General features: G+C 42.6%; 1 protein-coding gene across 3 annotated transcripts in view; it reads right to left on the bottom strand.

Moving 5' to 3' along the window:
• The window catches only part of SATB1 (SATB homeobox 1), a 100998-nt gene that overhangs the window by 68476 nt on the left and 14943 nt on the right, over nucleotides 1-17579 (bottom strand). For 2 of the 3 annotated variants that reach the window (XM_028129759.2, XM_008153436.3), the window contains exons 1-5: nucleotides 10863-10961; nucleotides 7862-8096; nucleotides 3949-4125; nucleotides 3027-3153; nucleotides 2136-2259 (exon numbers count right to left, since the gene is read on the bottom strand). In XM_028129759.2, the coding sequence (XP_027985560.1) occupies nucleotides 2136-2259; nucleotides 3027-3153; nucleotides 3949-4125; nucleotides 7862-8072 (639 nt within the window). In that variant the 5' untranslated portion in view covers nucleotides 8073-8096; nucleotides 10863-10961. Of the gene's footprint in view, nucleotides 1-2135; nucleotides 2260-3026; nucleotides 3154-3948; nucleotides 4126-7861; nucleotides 8097-10862; nucleotides 10962-17579 lie in introns of those variants that run through there. The other variant, XM_054708083.1, reaches the window with a different exon arrangement.

Here is a 17579-nt window from a genome sequence, read left to right as displayed (position 1 = left end):
CTTCATAGTATTAAATTTTAAATTAATTTCAAATATTTGCTGCCACTGCTCAACTATGCATTTTTTCAAAAGATTTTTTTAAAGAAAAGATGACTGTAATTACAATTATGTTGAAGTTACAGCCTAGTTTTACCACTGAATGATTACAGCAAAGTCCACACACACACACACACACACACACACACACACACAGACACATGATCTTCTAAAGGGCTCTCTGCAGAAATTCACCAATATATGACTCCAAAACCAAGTCCCGAATTTCATTTTGTCATTCGGTTTAATGTTATAACTGCCTGTATCCAATTCATTTCCCATGATAACATTAAGTAAATCCACAATTATATTTACAAGCTACAGTGAGGTGGAGTTTACTGGACGAATGTTGATGTCATTTAACAATGAGTTCTCACTGCCTATATTGATGAATACTGTACTAGCATCCTCCTCCTCCAGCTCACAATAAACGTGTTAAATCTTTGCATGAATTTACTTCCGAAATCAATGGGACACTTAGTAACTTGAGATTCCTATTCTGGGTGTTGCTATGTGTATTACCTCTGAATTAAAAAAAAAAGAAGTTTATTTCGAGGACATTTCCAATTTTCAAATGCTAGTACCCAAGTGGCATGTTATCTGGAGTTGTCTGCAAAACTCAAAGTCCCAGAGGTAAGAGTCACCTGCTTCCCTCTATCATCCTATAGATTTCTGTGTTTCATTAATTTAAATTACTTTGGAGGGGTATAAATTCACATCCTTTCTACTCCATGGGTGAAAGAGGAAGGACAGAAGGAGATGAGCTTGAAAGACAAAAAGGTTGCTCTGAATTTCAAGAAACTAACACTTAACAACACAGAGAATGTTTTTCCTGTGGCTAGAGCTCACCTTAAAAGAACACAGCGAGTCATGATTAACTATCAACTTAATTCATTTGCTTCACTCCTACAACTGCTGATAAATATCAAAGGAAAACTGATGGGCTACAATGCAGCAAACCTGCAATGCATGGAGGTTCCATGAAAAGGTAGCACAGAAGCCCACAAGCTTCCTTCCCAAGGTGCCCTGTATCTTCATGAGCATCACATTAGAAACACTTTTTAAGACTCCCTCAACTGCAGAAATGTTTGTAGCAGAGTCGTCCAGTTCAAGTTCAAATGACTGACAGACTGACATTCAGAATTACATTTTAAACTTGAACTAAAAGAAAAACCTTAAACATCTAGTTCTATCAGCACTTCAATTATACTATGTCACAGAATGACCTTCCACTGCATTTGGGCACTGAGGGGTAGCTTCATACCACATTTATGTAGTAACCGCACAGGCAGCCCATAAAAAGCAGGTTCATAGCACCTTTGTTGTTGTGTGTGTTTTTTTTTAAATCTGAAATTAGCTGAGCACTATCCAACACGATGTTTGGTTTTACATTTAGAAACAGGGGTGGGTCTCTCTCTATAGTTTTAGTAACTCTCCATCAAAATTCGTTCTAAAAAAATCAAGCACAATAAAAATAGATCTTTGTCTTATTCCAAAAATTCCTGGTGGTATGACAGGCATCTCAGAGGGGGAAAAAAGGTAAACCAATGCCCCCAGACTAGTGAGAAAATCCTAACGAACAATAACTACTCAACCTTTAGTTACAGGAGATTTCTGTTCTTACTTTTATAATTATTACTACAAATGCTCTTTGTAGTTTTTTTATTTTTATAATGAGCTAAGTATTAGACAACTGAACTCTTCTTTAATCCAGGCAGCATGATGAAGTTTTCCACGTTAACACTTACAACGCCATTCACTGCGGGCTCCTGGAAGTGTTACTGCCTTTACTTTTCCCTACATCAGAGCACCCGGGAGAAGGGAGCTTCCGTGCTCAGAAGAGGAATCGGAAAACAAGCTAGCAGAGTCTGCTGAGCCGTTTTTCCTTCGCTCTTTTCCCAAGGGAGAAAAAGTGTAAAGGCTGTGTTCAGAATGAATGAGGCATATTTTTTTAAACGTCACCAGTGGTCAAGCCACTTTGCATTTCTGGCAGATTCTCGCTTCCCATAACGGTTTGCTTAAGACTACGGAGCCCCATAGAACCTCGCATCAGGGCTGCCCGGGATGTCTTATTATTTATTCCACGCTCTGCTAAGTACCTGTGAAAGGGGGCACTCCTTGGCCAGCGAACTCTGATTCATGTCTTTCAGGAGGTCCTTCAGAGCATTCCTCACTGTGGTGTGCGACCATTGTTCAGGAGGCAAGTCTTCGAGTTTGGGGCAACTGTGTGAGACAGAGATTAGAAAGGGGATTATTACAAGATTGCATCCCGCTGCAAAACATTCCTTTAAGACAGACAGATTTCATTTTGCGCATCAAACAGATGCATCTGGAGATTGCTCTCGGTCTCCTGATTGTTCCGATTAGTTAATTACTTTATACAACACATCTGCTGTATCGATGCATGAATTATACATCAGCTGCCTGTGGTGGCTATTTTTTCATGTTACTTCTACCTTCCTGCTCTGATGCGCTTGGGAAGACAATTTAAGGTGTACTGCTTTCTCACGAGCAAGCAGGGAGAAGCAGGAACGTATTAGCCATTTTCCTTTCGTGACTCCGTTCATACGAATTAAAATGGTAAAAAAATATATATATATATAAATAAACAAGGCTGCGGCGGCAAGAGTGAACAAGGCATTCTTTCACAAAATGTACACAGATGGCACTGTTCATGATATGCAAAAATATTTTTCTCTTAAGTAAACTTTATGTAAAATGCCTCCTTGTAATGCATCATTTCATTGACTAAATATAAAAAGTCTTGTCTTTTGATAACCTGCACAAACCTACAAATTTGGGGGGGGGGGCGGGGAGGAGGGTGCGGTTGCTTTTAAATTCTACACTGAAGTTAGGAAAATGAAGCAGAAAGGGTAAGGTAGCAAAATCAATTTTAATTAACCCGCCTGAAACACAGAGGACCGGAGATGCTTTAGTTAAAAATATCAGGTACCTAGAATGTTTTCCCCTCGAACGCTGCCCTGACTCACCTGTGTAACTGAATTTTCAACGTGACCACATGATACACGTCTTGAAGCATATCCGCTACCGTAGCATCAGGGGCATCTGTCACATAAGACAGTGGAACTGGATTCCACTTTCCAACCTGGATTAGCCCTATTCCAGATAAAGAGAATATGTCACTCCATGTTGCACCCTTCAGATAATACATCTGGTAGGTTGCTGTTGTTGTTTTTTTTTCCTTTCATGGCCCCCACCACAAGCAATATTGCTATTTCTGTCTGCATGATTCCCTTCCCTCTAAAAGGCAGGTCAGTGAAAATATTCATAGCTCAGCTTTCCAAATTGTGAAATTATGTAAATGACTGTAGGGTTGTTTTATTATTTTGGAAATCAAACCCCATCAATAAAACCGATGCCCAGGCCACGTTTTCCTAACTTGCAGGAAGTTCTAATAAGACATAGCTGAACCAGTTCTAAATGGCTTTACGATTCAGATAAGATTCTCTACTGCAAAGGGAATCAGCATTGAAAAAATACTTTACAGCCCATAAAACCATCAGAAACAGAATAAAAGAAACAGAACTAGATATTCAGTCATAAATGCAAATTGACTCTCAACAGTCCATCTGCTCAAATACGCTCCTCACTTCCTTGTGGGTCCTCAGTGGAGCAGATTATTAAGGTCAATAAGCATACTAATGATTCAGCTGAAGTAATTTAAAAAAAAAAAATCTACCTCGACATTCCACATGAGCAAAATGTGTGTTAACTAAACCAAACTGAATTAAGCCAATTTTTTAAAGCCACAGTCTATAAGGAACCCATGGCATCATCCACAACCTACAGTTCTTTGAATAAAAATATATATATATATATTCAGTGCTTTTCTCCGCGAGGTAAACAAAGGATGCCAAGCAATTTTCCCAGCCGCGCACGTGCGTCATTTACCTTTGGCCTGGGCAGCAGAGCTATGCGAGTAACCCAGAGACAGCAGTGCCATTTCTATCAGCTGGTTGAAAAGCATGTCCTTTCTCACCAACACAAATTCCGCATGCTCCTCCTTGCAATCGTATTCAATGGCGTTTTCGTAATGTTCCACCACGCAAAACACTGGTAGCATGGTTCCTATCGGAGAGACAGGGAGGAAGAGAGGCAAACCAACAATCTTCAGAAACACAGTCTGGGGGAGGGAGAAAAAAAACACCAAACACGAAGCCATGGAAATAAATCTTCACCACAGTGAGAGAAGGGGAGAGACTGTTTCCCAGGCAGACAGGGCACAGAAACGCAGGCACGCACACACCAACATATACAACGTACAACCTTTTTCTCTTTCGGAGTTGTGAGAGAGAGACTGAAACAGAATGTGAACCTGCTCCGAGGGTAAGTTGTGGGCTCTGCTTTCATGAAGGTTAGTTAATGCAGAATTACCTTTCTGATCAAATGATAATGCTGACGAGAGAGAAGTAGGTGTCTTGTCTGATCTGTTGTGAGTGGTATACAGACAGTGTGCAAACCTGACGCACTCCAGTTGTCTTCACAAGAACCAACTTCGCCTTTCCTACGGGCTTTTGTTAACATCACACTATCCCTGTTTGCGCCCAAATTATCTTTAGCTATAACATGATTAGCCTTTTACTTCCTTTGTAAAGATTTCACTTCATAATGCCTCCATAAAAGGAACACAAAACTTAAGCAAACTGATGCTCAAAATATATGATTTCAATATGTGCATAATGTAGATAAATAAGATTTTATTTTTATGGCTCCTCATTTAATCTACCTGACTAAAAAGATATCACAGTAACCATATGTCTTTAAAATGAACAGTCTTGTAAGTAAATGGGATGAAAATGAGAGCGCAAAAAAGAAACTGGCCTCATCAGGACATATTAGGATAAAGGAATCTGCATAGAGTTGATGTTCTCTCTTTATTTACTTTAATCCAATGCAATAACTCAGTAGCCAGATGATGAATCAGCACTGGCCACACCAGGGTTAGAAAAAAAGGCTTCTAGAAACGGAAATCAGGGAATGCTGTAGCACTCAAGGTGTTCACGCAGCGCACTGTCAGACTTCCAGGGACAAGCAGAGAAGGGTTAAAAGCAGATGCATCTGAACTGTACTGTGGCAAACTGCCAGGAGGGTATCATCTTTACCATAAATGATGGCAAGGGTTACTTTAACAGGGCACCCAGGATCCTCAATTAGTCCTGTAACATTAATGCCTCTATAAGCTCTGTCCTCTGGACTCGCAGAATCCTACCAACTTCTGAAGATGTCTAGTGCGTGCCAACCAGAGCTAAAACATCGGGATTTTCTACCAACACCGGAGATGCCCTTTAAAAATGCTCTATTCTGTGAACAAAAGCTGGCAGTAAAACAGCTACATTTTTCTACACATGCCTCTTCACCAAAGCCTCAGTGAACTGTTCACGAGAGCTTCTAACTCTGGAAAAAAACAACAAACAAACAAACAAAACCAAAGCATCAAAACCTTCAGGTTTACTTAGAAAAGCTCACAAACTCATTCGGAGGTATCTGACAGGCGAGGCATAAAAAAACAAGCCGTGGAGCTTGCCAATATTCTTGTCGTTCATTCGGCTGTTTTATACCAGAGAGAGAACCCGCCAGGGATCAGAAAATTTGGGGAGACCACAGCAAAAGAGCAATAGACAAACTGGTGATTTCTTTCTTGGCTTGGAGGTACTTTGGCACAATCTCCTCAACAAATAAACAAAAACATCCAACCCCTTTTTCTTAAGCCACATCTCAGCCACAATTTTCATCTAGCACCTGTCAAACAGAAACCATACACAAAAAATAAAATTTAAAAAGCACACACACACACACAAAAAAAAACACCACCACCACTAAAAGGCTTCAGTGATTTTTGTTGTTTGAAATGAGCACAGAACATTCCCCAATTAAACTGCATTTTGACAATAAGTCACTATCAATGCAATGCTGTAAGAAAAAAAAAATCTTTTGAGCAGGAAGTGAAATTACTGTACTTTGGTTTCTCCTCCCCTGTCCTGATGTCTTCAAAGAGTCGAGTTGGTACAACAAAAACATACGCATTGATTTTTCCCCTTCAAGGATGAGACTGACTTGTCCTACTACATGCTGTTCTCTCCTTAGACCTATGACATCACTGTGGGTTTTTCAAACTGCTGAAATACATGGGATGTATCTTTGACTTTCTTTAGCGGGACCCTGTAGGTAATGAAAGGTGGCCACTGATAAAGTGACAACAGTATCATTTAATTACAAACCTAGCGGCTAAACCTTCCAGCAAACTGTCACGGTTGCCCTCCTGCTATTGGGAGTAATGCTGAACAGGAGCCTTCTCTGAACTGATTATTTGTGCGAGTGTTTGGCGAGACTTCCAACTCCAGCAACTTCATAACCTTCCAGCATTAAAGGGGGAGTGCACTGGCCACTGCCGGCTGCTAAAAATACCACATGATTTAAACCTGGAGGCAGTCTTAGAAGCTTTTGCTGAAGGTTTATGAGCCTGTGTAAACAGCACGTCTGCCATAAGGAGCAGGGAAGTCTGTAGAATCCTTGTCTAAAACTGTCCTGGCATTAAAAGTTTGCTGTGCAAATATCACATAATACCAGAGACAGCTGAAATCTCCTATTTAGGAATTTATGGAACTTATATGTTTGCAGGCGTCAGAAAGTCTTTTTTATAGAGCCCCAGTGCTTCACAGTACAATATTAATGCACTCTGTTTGAAAAGCCGTAATAAATTATATTTTTAATGCTCTTACCCTGGCTTTCTTAAGATGCATACATTCTTGGCAAACAATCAATAAATAGGGTAATCATGAGTAGAGGCCAAAGAATTTGCTGAAGTGCTGTTTTTCCATTTTTAATAGATAAAGATCTAACAATACGGTCTGCTGTGTCTGTTCATTTCAGGATCAATATATTCTTTGTTTTCGCCAAACCAAGGAAAAAATAAATGATTGTATGATAAATGTTATGCATCAAACACAATGAAATTCCTCTGCCTTCTAACTTTATCTACTTAATATTCTCGGTTGCTAAAAGATGGCATTTCTATCCTTTGCTTAGCAAATGTAAGGGAAATCTGAATCCTGTACACATTTATTCAGAGACAAAATAAAGACCGTTATGAGGCACACGCATTGTAACCAGCACAAGCCCTGCTTTACATGAACAAGTGTTGAACACAAAGTTGTTCAACTTCATCAACTTAACGTAAAATGGGTAGAAAGGAGTCACGGTTACACGTCCTCCCCTTATAAACTTGCCTCAATCTGCCTTTCCTTTTATCAAAAATATCCAGTGATAGCAAACGTAAAAACTAGAATTAATCAGGGTGTGTTTTTTTTTCATTTGCTAAATAATGCATTTGCTCTCAAGAAAACAAGCCACAAAAATGACATCACAAAACTTTTACCTCATAGCACATAAGATCTCCATTACCTCTGAACCTGTCTTTTACAACTAGTAACCTGATGGCAAAGCCAGTGGCTGATTCTTAAGCAGGGAGAGTACAAGCAATAGCCGCGTATATATCCTCTACTTCAATAACACCTGGAAGCCTTGGGGAGCTAAAGACCAGTATATGTTGGACTCAGTCCTCATCAACGTAAATGTCCAATAATTCCAGTCTGTAGCAGCAGAGTAAGATGCTCCACTCAAACACAGAGCCTCCACTTTCAAAACGTGACTGACAAGGCAGCCAGGGATGTAGCTAATTTCAGACCAGAAAGAGAATCAAGGCAAAGGACCTGCAGACGCGTTCTGCCTCTCCACACCCACACGGAGTAGCCTGGGGTAGGCACAGGGCTCACAGCTTTCCAGGATTTGGCTCGAAAGTATTTACCTTTCCTAAGGTTGGTTTTCATCAGATGGCCCGAGTGTTTTAAAGGCACTCCCTGCATTTTTCCACCTGTACTCCCAAGCCTTCCTCTTCCCAGTGGGCTCCCGTTCTGCTCCAGGCGGGCAATCTTGGCTGGTGGACCCTTCGTATCGCTCACATTGTTAGACATTTCTGAATGTTCTTTCCCCTGAGTTGCCTCGTTCAAATGATCCATACTCAGTTACCCTCTAAAGATCACCTGCCAGAATTTAAAAAGAAGATGCGGTTAGAATTGGATGGGTGGGGGGTGTTTCTCTCTCTCTCTCCCTCTCCCTCTCTCTCTCACTCTCTCTCTCTCACTGTATTTACATATATATACATCATGTAAATGTTTTACCCCTAGATATCTCTCTTCACAAATATAATTTGTAAGATTACTCAGCTAGATATATAATATAATGTAGATGTTACTATATTTCTAGATAACAGCATATGTCCATTCAAGTTAACAGGCTAATTTATGAAAACTGTATTAACACATGTGAATAAAAGGTTAATTTGTGACCTACCACCAAAACTAAGTGGGGGGGGGGGGGGGCGGGCGGGAATGGGCTTTACTTCTAAAACAAGAATCACCACAATATAGCCAGAAAGAAAATAAATTACATTTATACAGTCCCAATTTTTAAAAATTAGTAACTCTTTACAGAACAAAACAGTAACACTTTAATCAAAGATGGAAAAATGATCAGTCCAAAATATTAGTTAAATCTGTTATTATATATATATATATATGTATATATATATATGTATTTGTACACATAGCTGAATTTTTATGAGGAAAAAAACGATACACGTATATACATACCACCTCAAAAGAAGGTAGCAAACATCTAATTTTTACACTCCCCAGTGGCTTTACAGGTTAATTTGTAGAAAAAGTTTTCTACTATGAAAGTTGCAAGAGTTACATGACCTGTTATATATCTAGTTAAGTCTTGGCTCAAATGTGTGATTGGATCATTTCACCCCTAAGCAAATGGATGTTAGGTGGAGGACTTGTTCAAATATTCCAAGTACTGAAGCATTACGACTCACATGTTTAGAGTTAACATTTAGGAGTACTTTAGTAATAGAATGCTTTAATTTAAACAGCAAAGAACGTGAAAATACTTTGTGATATTAGCATTAGATCCAAGTGCCAAACTGGCTTTTTTTAAAAATCTTGATTTAGGTAAAACACAATTGCCAGTTTTCAAAAATAATCTCAGTATGCAATGAAGTTAACATCTTGGTTGACTTCAAAAAAATTTTATAATTATTTTCAATTATACAATGGACATCAATTTTCATACGGTTTATGATAAAACAATGAGTGCAATATCCAAGTCACTTCTAAAATAGTTTTAACTAGAATTGCTAAGAACAGGTGAGTGGAATTATGAACTTTCATAGTACTTGAAGTACTGAGCTTACCAATACGAAGGGGGAAGAGATCATATTTCAAAAAAATCACATAGAATATGATAATTACTACTTTCCTCCAGCTGTCTAGTAATTTGACATCTCTTGTACTTTTAAAAAATTATTACACCGGAAAAGCTATTTAGATCCGATTTATTGAAAGCCAGCTTATATTAGCATGCCTTTTCTATAAGCATGTTTTTCTTCTGTTTAACCATAGATTACTCTGTCCATTATAATCAAGAAAAGAGGTGAATGGGGAGGAGGGGGCAATGGTAATCTGTAGGCTTAAAAGCAACCTTAAGAATGCCAATTGAAGAACTCTAAAGTTTGAGAAATAATGGCTATTTATCCTTGTACTCCAGGGTGGCACGCTGAGAACTGAAGGTTTACCATTGATCGAGGTCCCATCTGTTTTTGGTTATGAGGTTCATTAACAATAAATGTGCCTCTTTTAACCACTTTTTATCAAGATTACTCTTCTCCATTATATTAAACTAAAGCCCAAATTAGAGAGCAATGGTTATTAACTTATTCAAAACACTCTTTGTAATGCTACATGTGGATTATAATACAGAGCTGCTTTTTTTGAAAGTGGTTGCCTTACCCTAGAGCAGAAAATGAATTTTAAAACATATGCTTTGAAAAGAAAATACTTCACCCGTGGGGCAATTTTAAGAAAAAAGAAAGAGAAAAAAGTAGACATCAGCATCAAAGTTAATGCTACAAAACACATTCAGCAGTCTTGAGGCTCAGCAGCATTATAAAGTATACAGCAAGTGAAACTGATAGATGATAATTTAGTTAATGTATTGATAATCAAAACATCATATAGGTCATGCAAAATGGTCCTCCCAATACCCACCCATAAGCGTCAATTAAACACTCAGTCATCTTGTAAAAAGCTTTACATTATAAAGCAAAATTACATGCACATAAAACACCCAATTTACTCATTTAAACTCTATGCCCAAGGCTAAAGTTCACCAAACCTCCGTTTGGAACTGCACAGAGCAGTCTCCACTGGGCCTGCTGGACTGACAGCCCAGGAACTAACTCCGTCTCAACAGATGCCAGGCTCAAGAGTTTCTTGTGAGTTACACATTTTAAAGCCCATTTTCGTGTAACGTTTGGTTGGCACACAGAAAGCAGGCGGCTTTCTCAAAAACCCCATTTCCCAGCCCATAAACCAAGTCCATATGTGATCACTACTGACTGAAACAGTGAACTGAGACACAGCGATTATTTCCCTTTCCACAAAAAAAGAAAAGCACGAAATTCCGGCTTCAAGAACATTTTTGTTTTCGTTTTTTTTTTTTTTTTTGCTGCAATGTGGGATCCTTTCAAGGAGTTCCTGGCTAAATGGCCTCCCTCCCCCCCGCAAGGAACCCCATAATCACATTTGAAGAGATTATGCCCTTATCCATTCCACATGGCCGGCACGATCCAGGCCAAGCTTTCACTGTGACCTTTTAAAGAGACAAAGAAGCAAAGTACTATCTAGAAACAGAAACACTGCAGTTTTACTGAGTGAAATTAGCAAAACCGACCTGAAACTCACCACTTCAAAACTTGACAGCATATAAATAACAAAAACAAAGGAGATTTCCTTTGCAGCCCGGGTTCTTGAAGAGAAGTTCAAGACTGATGTTTTCTGTCCCTTTTTTTTTTTTTTTAATTAAAAAAAAAAAAAAAGGCAGCAGACCTGAAGGCGACTTCCCCTGAAATTGTATTATTTTCTCTTCCCCTTCCCCCCGCCCCCCTAAGCGGGGGAAGGGCAGAAATAAACGCCTAGAAGAGTAGCCATGGGGGGCGGAGGGGGAAGAGTGCTTTTTTTAAAAAAAAAAAAATCACAATTCGAAAAACAACATATAGGGTTTGTTAAAATGTCTAACCTCGGAGAACGGGGTTTGCGAAGGGGGAGGGGGGGAGAGTGGGAAGTCGGGAGGAGGGCGAAGATAAAATTGATCTGACAAGTGATTCGTTGGGGGAAGAATCGTAAAAAAACAAAGCAAACCCTGTACACGGTGGTGGTGGAGCTGGGGAGGCGAGGTGGTGGCTGAGGATCCTTTCAAAAAGAAAAGGAAAGAAAAGCAAAAAGCAAAAAAAAAAAAAAATTCACTGCGGACAAGGTCTCCAGAAAGGGGAGACACGGCCCCCCCCTCGCTTGGCCCCCTCCCTCAGCTCGCTCAGGGGTTTCGGTGCGGGGACACCAAGTCCGCTCGGGCTGTCACTTGCAATCTCCCTTCTCCGCCGGCCCCGGAGGACGCGGCGAGGGGAAGGCCACCGCGCGCCCCCGCCGCCCCTCCCCAACAATTGCGTCTGGTTCGAACAAACCTTAAACTTTCTCCCCGCAGCCTCGCCCCCTCCCCGAGGGCATCCGCCGGGGCACGGCGAGGGCGGGGGGCGAGGGGGTCGCGGGAAAAGCCCGGAAAGGCACTAAAACGCCACTTTTGATCCGGCCCTCGCCGACGACAGCCCCGAGGACCCTCTCCCTGCCCATGGACGCGGGGCTGCGAGCGTCTGGGGAGCCGAGTGAGTGAAGGGGAGAGAAGGGGTTTGGGGGGGGGGGCGGGGGAGGGCAGGAGAGGGAGGAAGGAATTAGAAGGCACCCCCAGCCACCTCCACCGCCTCAGCAGCGACACACTCCCCGCCTCCCCTCCTCCCCCCCCCAAAAAAAAAGTCGCCACGCTCTCACTCGGCCGGAGTCCGAGGTAAACAAGGAGCACCACAATGGCCCTGGGACTTAGGGAGGGGGGGGGGGGGGGGCGGGAAAGAAACGCAGGAACCCCAACCAAACTGATGAGGAGTTTCCCAAAATGCAAGAGGGGGGTGGGAAGCGTCCCCGGGAGTCGCCCCGGCTTTCCGGCTCGGTCCCCGGGGCGGGCTAGAGGGCGGCCGTGGCTGTGGCGGTGACGAGGCCGGTGGTTGCCGGGTGGCACGGGGAGAGGTGTGTGCGCGCGTCTGTGTGCGTGTGAGCGCCAGTCCCCGGACGGGGCTGTTTCTCTCTCTCTCTCTCTCTCTCTTCCCCCCACCCCCTCGCTCGCTCGCTCTCTCTCGCTCTCCCCCTCGCTGCCGTCTCTGCCCCCATTAAATTATTAGTTGACTCATCCCGGCCGCTGTCGCCGCCGCCGCCGCCGCCGCCGCCGTGCCCAGCTCGGCTCCGCGCGTCCGCCCGGGCTGCAGCCCTCCACGCCGCTGCTCCCGCTGCTGCTCCTGCCGCCGCCGCCGCCGCTGTGGCTGCCTCTTCTTCCTCCTCCTCATTTTAATACAAAATCACCCCGCTCGCAGCCCCAGCCCCGAGCACGCAGCCTCCTCCCGGCCGCCCGCCGCCGCCGCCGCCGCCGCCCCGAGCCCTTCCCCAGCGGGGCCGGCTCAGCCGCCGCGTCCGGGGAGCGGGAGCGAGCGAGAAAGTGGCGGCGGCGGCGGCGGAGGAGGAGGAGGAGGAGCGGGGAGGGCGAAGAGGAGGAAGGGGGTGCGGAGCGGAGGAGGAAGGCGGCGGGGTGGGGGGGGGGGGGGAGAGTAGGGTGCAAGGAGAAGGCGGAAAAGGGATGGGGATTAAAACCCGGGCTGGAGGGCCGGGATCGGGGGAGGGGGCGGGGGCGGCGAGTTAAAAAGCAGAAAGACAAGTAACTAGTGAATGAGTGCGGGAAGGGGAGGGGGGGGGGGAGCGCACGGTTTCCGGCCCCGGGCGCGCAGGAATTTGTAATGAGCTTGATTAGAGTGAGGCGGCCCGACATTTATTACACACAATACCCAGAATAACAGGGCGCCGCGCGAGGGCCAGCGCCGGCCGCCGCCGGGCGCGCCAGGGAGGGCGCAGGGGGAGGCGGCGAGGGGGCTTCCCTGGCCGCGGCCGCCGGCGGGGAGGGGAGGGGAGGGGAGCGCGCGCCGCGCGGGCGGCCGGGGCAGGTGTGCGAGAGTGAGCCGCGGGAGGAGGGGCGGCGGGGCTGGGGCGGGGCGTGGGGGGGGGGGAGGGTGTGTGTGAAAGTGATGGGGAGGAGGGCGCGAGGGCCGGGGGGGGGGGGGAGCTCACCACCCACCCACGCGCCACAAAAGCCACAGAAAGGAATCCGTCCGGAGCGCCGCCGGCGGGCGCCCAGGGACCTGGAGAGGCGGGGAGGGCGCGCCGGCCCCGCGGGAGAGGGGCCCGGACACGCAGGTGAGAGGCGCAGGTCACCGAGGCCCCGGGACCGAGGGAGTGGCTGAAAGGGGACCATCCGGAGGGAGCGCTCTCCGGAGAAGCGCGGAGGGTGCAGGAACAATTTGCAGAGGAATAAAGGCCAAGATCTTTTTTTTTAAAAACGGTCTCGCGAATATTTACCCTCCAAGAGGATGAGTCCTCGAGTATTTCTAGAGCCAACGTTAAAGCCACACGGGTGAGAGCTTTCTCTCCAAGTCAGAGGTAGGTTCAAAACTCCCTCGCTTCTGAGCCCGAGCACACGTTGGAGGGAGACAGACGTGGCCCGGAGGGGCCGCGTTCAACAAAATTTGGGTCACTTAATAAGAGAGACCTGGCTTGTTATTAAAAAGGGAAAGATGCCACCATTTTTAAACTGATTTCACACCAGCGAAAGACAAGAAAGTTTGGGTGGGTAAATGCATCTGTTGTTGCAATAAATACTTCTGCAATCCAGGGTAAGTTACCCAGTTCAGTAAAGGGTGATTAGCTCATAAGTAAGATCCTCTAATGGAGATAATCTATTAAGTGTAATTCCTATTAAAAAAAAAAAAGAAGAACATTACAATCTCACCCAAATAAGAGATGCAGTGTTTATCTCTTAGGTTTGAGCACTAGCATCTCAGTCCCTGAAGGCAGTTTAATCATTAGACAAAAACAAAAATGTTGTAAGAATTATATTTTCAGAACTTACTAGTCAGGAAAAGAGAAAAAAAAGTCAGTCACATAAACATTGTGTTACTCATAAAAAAGCAACAAGTTAACACAAGTACTGAGATAAGAGGAAAATATGCAAATGAAGCTCTTTAAAGCTACCAATACACACTTACAGGGACTGTTTACATTAGAAATCCAAGAAAAGCAGAAGGTAAAGTAGAAGATAAAGTATAAGAAATAATGGCCTCCTGGGGAGGACAAGTTTAGGAGAGACACAATGAAAATATATCACTCTAATGGCCCCCCAGTTTCTCCCACAAACCGGAAAGGTTAGTCAAAACCGAGGAAGGCAACCATGAATCTTGGCTCATATAAACCCAAGCCTTGAGCAAAAGAAAAGAACATGTGATAATAAAACGACAGCATCACAAAACAAGAAAAATAAACAAATGAGATCACATTTTTAAAAGTTGAAATGTGGGGAAATATGGAGAAGAATATTTTAATTGAAGTATAAGAAATGTAACAAATAAGGAAATATTTAAAAGAAAAGCAGATAGCAGTGAATTATCTCGATAATGATTTTTGCAACATGATAGGTTAAGTTAGGAATTTCCAAGATGAATGTTTGACTAGTTGCTTCAAACTGGTGATGCCTGACATGCTTTCCTGCCTAGTTTTCAGTAGGGACAGTGCATTCTAGTGTCACACTGCACAAATTTACAAAAATAGCAACATTAAAAAAAAAAAAAAACCTAGGAAAAATTCTAGACTACAAAAAAAAAAAAAATTATCCATGCAACTTCACCTGAAGTTGAGAGTTTTTAAAAGAAGAAAAATAGTTTTTGAGCAAAAACACAATTTGAGCAAAGAGAAGACCAAAAAGGGGTTACTGAAAATAACAATATTAAGACACATTGTGAATAAAATATCGTAAATAAGTTTATCCCATCATTTACACAGTAAATAAGACAAAAAGCTTCCTGATTGCCTTAGGCTCCTAATGACTTGGCCAATGCTAATGAAATGTGGGAATTACAACAGTAATCTTTAAATCTGAATAGCATCTTTTATTCAGGAATTACAAACTAACTCTCAAACACAAAAGTGTGTAATAAGGATGGACATGGACTTGGAAAATGATAAGCAGAATAAATGAGGATAAAATATCTAACAGTGACTTTATTATAAAGAATAATATAGTACAATTAGGAATCTATTATTCACAAATACTCACTTCCCCTCAAGCCCGTCCTTTATGTTAGAACTGTATGATTGTAAGAAATGACATAAGTAAAGTGGTACACAGAGATTTATGCCCTCCCAAGTCAAATAGGACAATGATAAACTTAATTACTATAAATTATCTTCCCCTTAGAATACTCATTATAGCCACTGAGCACTGGTCAGTGCAAACCCAGGTTAAAATAAAGGAGAAAAAAAAGAAGATAATTAGAAAAATGCCACTACTCAGGATATGTATGAGGATAAATTATCAAGCGGGGAAACACATTTGATTCTACACAGGCATCTTATATCTGGAGATAAAGATGCAAGCAAGTGTTGGAAGAAGTTAAAACAAAGTAAACTTTATAAATCTAGATATCAAAACAGGCAACCTCAGGAACATGAAATAGTACAAGTGCAATACATGAACTATTTAATGTGTGATGTACAGGTACCACAGCGCATCCATTTTTTATCCCATAAGAAGGCATTCAGACTGGCTACAAAAAGAGTAGCAAAGATGAAATATTGGAACAGATATACAAGATTTTTTTTAACTTAATAATGAAAGGACTACTGCATGTTTTCAGATGGCACCATATTAAGATAAATATGCAGGCAGATATCCGAAAGCATTAAAACACATTCAGAGTTCTGAATAGCACATACATTTGTAATAAACAGAGAAAGCATTTAGAATTTGAACGCTTTTAAGATATGGCAACTCCGCCAGTGACTGTGTTAGCAAAGCAATGCTTACCACCATAGCACTTCCTAAGGACATTTTTCCCCCATCTTTTTAAATTCAAATACAGTTGGCTATCTCCCTACATGTTTTAAAGCAGCACAATTTACGTAGCATATTGCTCTTTTTTGTCGTGTCAACTCTTTGTTTTTTGGCTTTAGCTGCAGGTGGTGTTTTCCATATATGAATTTCTGGGAATATGGTCTGTGTTGGCCATATAAGGATGTCTATTTGAGCCATATGTTTCGCTGTCATGTGTCTCATTTTGTCTTTCTGGGATGTCAGGACTGATTTCCACATCGTTTCTTGAATAGACCAAATACAAATTTGTAAGAGCAGAGAGGAAAAAGCTGGGGCTGGAGCCCAAACAACACTGTCAAAACATATATTGGGAGAGGAAATGCAATATCCTGTAAACATTTGCACCCTTCTTCTCACATCTTATCTGTGACTGACATCATCACAACTGCATAGTTTAAGACAGAATCTGCTTGCTCAAGTTCAGAAGTTTGCAATATGGGTATGCATGCAGCTTAATCAGACAGACCCCACATCTTTGGAGGTCATGGCAAGGCACACTTCCACTCTGAGAGCCATGGGTCCTGCAGCCCGCTTGACCCAGCCTTGACCTGGGGGAAGGGAAGCTGTCTCATGCTTTTCTTGTTTTAGTGAACAAACGAAACTCTGATTAAACTTTCTGACTGATCTTACCAGAAAGTATAGCCCCCATATTATACTCTCATAGCCTCTAGCATTTCTCTTTTGTAAGTCATCACAGTCAATGAATTAATAAGCTGGATAGTTATTGGGCTAATAAGTATCTCTCATACTAGACTGTAAGCCCTCTGAGAACAGAGACCATGTGTCTTGCTCACTGCCACATTACCAGGAATCCATATGCGGTCCTTGCAATATTCACATTATGAATAAATGAGAGCAAAAAGCTCAGTGTCACTAGCAACCAACTCCCACTGCTAATTGCAATTACAATTCCTTCTAGAGAACTGCAAAAGGAGGTAATGGTGGGGAAGGTGGCTATATCATTTAAATTTACATTCACTGACATTAAATAAAATTTACAGGTGAGTTCCACATTTCAAGTGTTTAATAGCTCTAGGTGGGTATTGGGCAGTGTAGGATATAAAACACTTCCACCATTGCTGAAAGATCTACTGGACAGCATTTACCTAGTGAACTTCTCTAAAGATGACTAAGTCAATCCAGGACCTGGCCAGAAGGCTTAGAGGTGCTGAGAGGCTTTTAGGCATTCTAATAATGTCCAAATGGAAATCATTTTCCATTTTAGAATTAGCCCATAGATCTGTAAAGTTGCATGCAATGAGGCTTGTGTGCCACTGCACACGAATTTAAGACGACTTCTAGACAGTCTGTATTTGAAAGGGTCCTACAGTACATCTGGAATAATATGCATTTAGCCTAAATGCTGCTTTCCACGAGCATTTCAATAG

The sequence above is a fragment of the Eptesicus fuscus genome, chromosome 18 (genome assembly GCF_027574615.1).
Source record: "Eptesicus fuscus isolate TK198812 chromosome 18, DD_ASM_mEF_20220401, whole genome shotgun sequence".
NCBI lineage: Eukaryota > Metazoa > Chordata > Mammalia > Chiroptera > Vespertilionidae > Eptesicus > Eptesicus fuscus.
This window is presented reverse-complemented; position numbering and strand designations above follow the sequence as displayed.